Here is a 7,070-nt window from a genome sequence, read left to right as displayed (position 1 = left end):
AGCTTGCAGTTCCTCTCAATTTCCACACATTACTAATCCTAGATGCATATATTGAAAACATTTTCTCTTTTAGCCTCAACCTGTAGCCATCAAAATTTGACATTATTTATAAGGATAATATATTTAGACTCAACATCAACTATTCCTAATTGTAACTCTATCATTTGGTAGCATGCAATGGATTTTTAAGCAAGAAATTATAATTACTCACAAATTGAACAATTACTCTTTTCTATTGTGTGCTCCCTTCTCCCTGCTCGAAGTTGATGCACCTCTTAAATCCATTCTACTTTGAATATGGCATTTTCAGTTGGTAAACGACTTACTGTCCTAATTAATATATTCTTACTATTAAGCTCTTTATCCACTACAATTGTGATTAAATCTAGTTATTTGTGTGCAAGACCCATTTTAACCATGTGTAGACATCCATCACCATCCACCTCTCACCTGCATTCAACAAAAATAAAACCCCTATCACCAACTTTTCACTTCAATGAGTTTTTACCTGCAGCCTCCTACACAAATGCTAAACCCCAGAAACAAATGTCCAACACTCCTATTTTGTCAATCCCGCATTCTCTTACATGATAATTCACATATTTTTCTTAACACTCTAATAACACCAAATTCAATCCAATCAAAAAAAAATTAATAAATTTTAGCCCTGAATAATGCACACTTTTCTTAATTGAACATAGGCATTAATAAAGATATAACAAAAAATTGAGTTATGATTGGTTGTATGAATATAGAGTAATCACTAATCATGAATACACATTTACCATCACAAAATGACATTCTTTTATTTATTTATTATGCTAGAGGCATTCCCTATGAGAGAAAATGGCCTCCCTTAAAGATCCAACGGTGTAAATTTTCGCAGAGGACTGGAAGATGATGATATCAATCTTGCCCCTTCATTTTCATTGGCTGCAAAAAAATAAATTCACCACACATTTGCACGACCATCAACATCTTTTTCTGGTAGATTATATCAGGTGTTGAAGGAGCGAGTCAATATACAAATGTAAAGGAAAGTGAAACGAAAAGGCCACGATTGCTTCCTTTTCTACCACACGTAGAGGCTCTTTCCTTATGCCTTGTCACCTTCTCATACATGCATTGGCACCACTTCTTCTTTGTGAAGGGACTTGCACATTTTTTAGCGGATAATTCAAAAAAATTGAAGCTCCGCACATAGCTTCCATGGCTCTACTGCAAGTAATAATTTACTAAAATCTAATATCATTTACATAAGTTCTACAGTCATAACTCTCTCAGCCACAAAATCTCTCCATCAATGACAAATATTGTCTATATCTTCCAACTAAAATTTAACGTACAAATCATAGATCTTAACTTGTTACGTGTATCTTCAAGAGGTTGTGTGTCTTTTCCAATGATATCATGTCAAGAAGCCCCAAAAGTTGCTAAGAGAATGCCCAAAATATTGTCCCTCCCCTTTAGTACTCAATCGATGCTCCATTTATCCTCATTGCCTTGCTATTAAAAGCTAGAATTTTCACTTTTATGCATTTGTAAATGTAATTCCCTTTCACTAAAATCGTTTAGAGGAAAATATGGTTAAAGAAATACATAGTGCTTACCCCACGATACTACTTCACTTTGCAATTTATATGACCTCCCCTTAACCCAATGCATGAGAAAACACCTTACTACCACTAAAACTAGTAGTTGCAGGAGTAGTGCCTGCAACGGTTCGCCGATAGGCGAGGCTTGCACTGTAGGCTGAATTGTTAGAGTGGAATGAAATAAGAAAAGGTAAAATGGAGCAATCTGTTGGAAGAAGTTGCAGAATATATCATTTAAGGAGAAATTGTTCTGCGAACTGTGAAATGCTTATATACACGGAAACTCTGTCAAAGAATGAATCCTGCAGGGGGGGAAGCAAGGAAATGGAGTGAGCAAGACTTTGCAATCAATTGTTAAAAAAAATTGTAGATTATACATTGAAAAAGAATGAAAATTTGAAGGCGTAGGGAAGAGGCTTACTTAAATGTTGGTTACCTTAGGTAAAATGACTCTATTTTGCAGCGCGAAAGATCGCGGAAAGAGAGAAAGTGAGCGATGTGTTGCACCAATGAATTTCTGAAAACGAAAAGCGAGGAAATAACTTAGAAGGTATGGTAAACGGTAAAAGCATTATATTTTTGGGGAATAAAAAATCCATAATGAAGATTAAAGAAACTTGAATGTAATGTTACCTGCATGGGGTATATACTTGCACTGTTTATATGAAGTTGTTCCAATCTGTTGGTTTAGTTCCGCTGCGTAATAGCAAAGAGAGCAGTTCGAACAGCATCGGAAAGACATTCTATTATCCAACTGCAGGAAATTGAAATTGTTGAATTATTTTAATCAAAGTAAAAGAGTTTGTGTTGTATTGGAAACAGTGGCATTAGAGTAAAACAGTTAGAAACTCTTAAAATGGAAGTCAAAGAGAGTAGGAGCACCTTTTTTCTTTTTTGAGAGTTATTGGTGGAAGATAGTGGAGACCAGTAACGTGCTTCTGTAAATGTATGAGTCTTAGGTATGGGCAATTTTAAAAAACCGAGTGCAACCTAGAAAGCAACATGTAATATTGTGTAGTGAATAATCAAATGCTATTAAAATAGATGCAAAGAATAGTAAAGAGTGTAGAGCAAGTTAAAAATACCTGGTAGAGTTGGATCGCTATTTGATAAGGTTATCTGCTTAGTATGAGCATAGCAGAGAAGGCCATAGCAAAAAATGGAAGATGTATTAAACGAGAAGCAAGCTGGAGGTGAAAGAGGCATGCAATGTCAGTGTTAATCTATGTAAAAATGTTTGTGAAAAGAAATGGAAACAAAACGTAGGTTGAGGTGTACGTACAAGAGGTGGCATGAAAATTGTAATTACTAATTTGTATTGATAACATTCATGTTGCAGAAAATGAATAAAATAAAGAGAAAAGAAATGAAAAGTGATGCAAATGAAACATGGAAGAGTTAGAAATGAGAAGTCTTTACCTTTGTAGTGTATGTATGTTGTTCAAAATGCAAGCGCTGCAGCAGGGTATATAGAATTCGAGAGAAGACGTGTGTGATCCTGTAACAGTGCTTAGGTAGCAAGAAAGATATCCAACAATATGCCTTGCGAAACTGAAGGGAGAGCATAAATGCATTGGGGACAACTTTATTGTTGTAAAAGAGGAGGGAATTACCAATTTAGAAAAGCTAAATTATTAGGACAGCAATGATTGTAAATAGAGAGAGTTGTTTATGAAATCGAGCAAGTAAAAGTGAGCTTGAATCGCTAAGAATGGACCCAAATAAAACAGGAAGGAATGTACTTGCACTATTTGTAGAGGTTAAAATAATTGATACAGCATCTCTAGAAGAAAAAAAGTTTGAAATTGTACATACCTAATTCTACTCCAATGAAATGGAGTGGCAGAGGAGGAGAATAATGTTGTAACTGAGCGACCCAATGCAGGAAAAATGGAATCGTGGGAAGTTTGTATTAAATTCTTTCTTACTGGTGAGAAGAAGAGTAAATTAAAATTCATCAAACCAAAATGGACAGCCTGATAGAAATAGATAGCTAAACCTTTTGTAGGGATGGAAGGGGAAAGTGGCTGGTGGAATCTTTAAATGTGAAATGCGCAGGCAAAGAGAAGGGAGCATACAACATTGTAGGAATACCTGACGATGAAAGGCAAAGCTTGAATGTTGATGTGTGTAGAAAGTGCAGGTGGAGAGAGGAAAGCCTTTAATGGGGGTGTGTGTTTGAACAACAAGCAATGGAAGAACACACAAAATGGCACCTGGAAGAAAAGGAGTGACGTTATTTATCAAATGCATAGTAAAAATGAAGAGAGTGGAGGAAGTTAAAAGGCGATTGGTGGAGTGCAAGCGAAAGTCATTATTGGCATACCTGATGTTGTTGCTGATTAGAGTGGATGATTGGGATGCGATGAAAAAATCTGATTGCATAGAGTGGCCAATCTGTTTTCTTCTTTCTTCCTAATAGTAGAATAAGCATTGCTTTGTAATTTTGAGTACCTTTCAAAAGTGAAAGGTGGATCAATTCTTAGATCTTGAAGTGTTTTTACTCGTGAGATAGTAGTGAAGGTAAGCCCCTATTTTTCAGCCTTTCCAATATCTATTGTTGCCTTGTCCAAAGTGAGGCCTTGGGATTTGTGAATAGTTAGAGCCCAAGCCATTGCAAGGGGGAGCTGAGTGCGGCTAGCTCGAGTAATAGGAGCAATAGGCACAAATTTTGGATTTGCATTTTCCCAAGGAGGTCCAGTATAATTTTTGAACTCAACAACTACGTACTTTGGCAAGTCAGGAGGTTTAGAATCTGTATCATAGACAATGGATTTGATTTGTCCTAATGAGCCATTGACCAAGCCAACTTGTATCCATAGATTAGCAATCAACATTACTTGTTCATTGAGTGAGAGGAGTATTTCTAAAGGGAGTTGTTCATCATTATCATATGCAATGGTAGTTTGCCTTGGAACTTGGGCAAGACATCGTGCAATAGGCAGGTGCAATTGTTTTAACATTTTAGTATTGTGGTGTTTTGCCGATGCATTTGTGGCAAATAAATGAATTGAATAGTCAAATTGTTTGTTATCATCAACAGCTAGTTCAGTGGAGGAGCGAGACATAAGAGCTTCCCAATCTGTTTGGAGTGCATTGGCATTTCTAATGTTCTGCAAGATTGCACGAAATTGTTATTGTATATTTGAGGTGCCTTGTTGTCGGAAACTTGTATCCAAGGTTACCACAGTTTGGAAAGAGCGCCATAATGCTAGGGCTGTAGAATGTGATGCATACAAGGGCTTGTCCATGACAGGAGGCACCTGGCCAAGGTCACCTACAAGGATTACTGAGATACCTCCAAAGGGTTCATGTTGTTGGTGAGGGAATGCTTGACGTAATCTGCTGTAAATTTTCAAAAGCAATTTAGGACCCAAAAAGCTCATCTCATCAATTAGAATATATTGTAATTGTTTGTATTGTTCTTGGAAGAACATTAAAGATTGGCCTGTCAAAGGCTGCATATCTCTAAGAGGGATGCGTAGGGCAGCGTGGATTGTTGTTGCTTGGATATTATATGCAGATACACCGGTGGGAGCAAGTACAAGCAAAGGGTTGTGCTCTTGAGTAGTGAAAAGGTTAAGTTCTTTTCTAATGCATTGTATCAAATATGATTTGTTGGTGCCTGCAGTGCCTTGTATAATCATACGAAGAGGTGGGATGGTTTGGTGAGATTTGTAATGTGCAATAATAAGGTCAAGTGCAAGCTTTTGTTTTGCTGCCAAAGGGAATGCATCAGTGGCAGGAGAAGGTGGTTGGAAAAGGGCAGGCTAACAATTTATTTTATTTGTGGAGATGAAGTGAACAGCAGTAAGATGGAGTGGATTAGTGGGATGGGGTTCAGCCCAATCAAAGTTAATATCGTAATCTCGTTTGCCTAACATTTGGAGATCATTGATGGTGATGTTGTTAGAAGCGCCCATTTGTGAAAGGTACTCCCATTCATACTGGTCTTCATTGTGTGAATTTTGAAAATCATTAGTATCAAAGTCTTCATCATTCTCTATTGTGCATTCTTGTTCTACTCCATAAATATGCCAACGTGAGTAACCATCCATGTACAATAGCTTCCAATTTGCAATGATTTGGTCTGTTGATGCACCTATATCTATAGGAATATGACGAAAGGGTTTGTACAATAGCAACTCACTCCAACAATAGGCTTCAAAGTTGTCATCATCCTCATTTGGAGAGCTTTTAAATTGTGGATAAACATTGACAATTGCTTGTTTTTGTAGTCTTTGCCATTTATGCTTCTTACGTTGGCCATTGTATGAAAATTGTTGCGCTGATTGTAGCAGTGAGACTTTTCCCAATTCAATAGGCCTTTCCATATAAGCAGAAATATAAGATTTGTAAAGCTCAGCAGTGTCATTTTGATTAGTAATACGGTGGAGGACCTTCCTGCTAACATTAAGGGAGACAAAATGACGGGAACAATTGATCAATGGTAGCTTTTGCAACATATGGCAAGTTTCTTGTGCGCTGATATCTCGATCAGCAACTATACTCATCATGAATTTTTGGTACGCTAGCAAGATGGTATCTTGAGTATTAGTTGTAGCGACTATTTTCTTGAGCATGTCAACATAGCTTTCTGATTTCTGTTCTGTTTTCGAAGCATGTTTGGAGATATATTGCTGAACAGCCATTTTGGAACAAACAGGCTGGCAATCAACATTTGCACGCCATATTGCCAGCATAAGGGGGTTGTGAATATTTAAACGGCTATCATTTCTGGCTGGTTGATAACATGGCTTGCGGTTAGCATCACTTATCAGCGTTGAAGAATGTTGCTCAGGCCAAGGTGCTTTGTATCGACAATGGAGGGCAGGGCCTTTTTTTTTCAAGCAGGTATGAACAAAGCATTTTGTATGCCGCTGAACAACACTGATGAGTTCTTCATAATCAGAGAAAGGGTCAGCAGATAGAATTTGGTTTGTATCAGACATGCATGGATCAAATAGTGAAGCAGTGTGCAGTCTATTCTCTCGGGCAAGTTGGCTGCGAGGATTCCATGTTGTAACATATCTATCAAAAAAAGACTTAGCTGATTGTACATCATCATTGTTGGACCAGTCTATATCGTCCATATTAGGTGCATTCGGCAACCACAAAAAGCCATGTATATGTGCAGAGCCACAATGTTGCCATTCGTACCTGTACCAATGGTCTTTTGATTTGAAAACTTTGTCAATGATCTCCTCACAGAATATTGTGAATCTAAAATGCAAGAACAACACTGTAACATGCGGATTCTGGACAATGTTTTCTTTGTGGTCTGGTGCCCTGAAGAGGGGGTGGCTGGAAATAATTTATGTAGTTCTGGCCATTTTGTATCACCCGCACCTAATGTGAAGAACAATGTAGGTGCTCCCAGTTGGTGTACCATTGTAGTGAGATCCCTACGCGATCTATTCCAATAAGCTCTAGTGCCTCGCAACGAAGCTGCAAAATGCATTAATTGGTTTGGCA

At 37.6% G+C, this 7,070-nt stretch overlaps 1 protein-coding gene across 1 annotated transcript; it reads right to left on the bottom strand.

The window, feature by feature from the left end:
• Positions 1 to 5,365: 5,365 nt before the first annotated feature.
• Positions 5,366 to 6,688, bottom strand: LOC131050530 (uncharacterized). Its single transcript, XM_057984730.1, has one exon. The coding sequence runs from the start codon at positions 6,686 to 6,688 to the stop codon at positions 5,366 to 5,368; it is 1,323 nt and encodes a 440-aa protein (XP_057840713.1).
• Between the last annotated feature and the right edge of the window lie 382 nt (positions 6,689 to 7,070).

The sequence above is a fragment of the Cryptomeria japonica genome, chromosome 2 (assembly GCF_030272615.1).
Source record: "Cryptomeria japonica chromosome 2, Sugi_1.0, whole genome shotgun sequence".
NCBI lineage: Eukaryota > Viridiplantae > Streptophyta > Pinopsida > Cupressales > Cupressaceae > Cryptomeria > Cryptomeria japonica.
Note: the sequence above shows the minus strand (reverse complement) of the source record. Positions and strands in the feature narration are given on the sequence as shown.

Bases quoted from the DNA above. Each gene is read 5' to 3' on its own strand.
- LOC131050530 (XM_057984730.1), bottom strand. From the start codon at position 6,688: ATGGACGATATAGACTGGTCCAACAATGATGATGTACAATCAGCTAAG.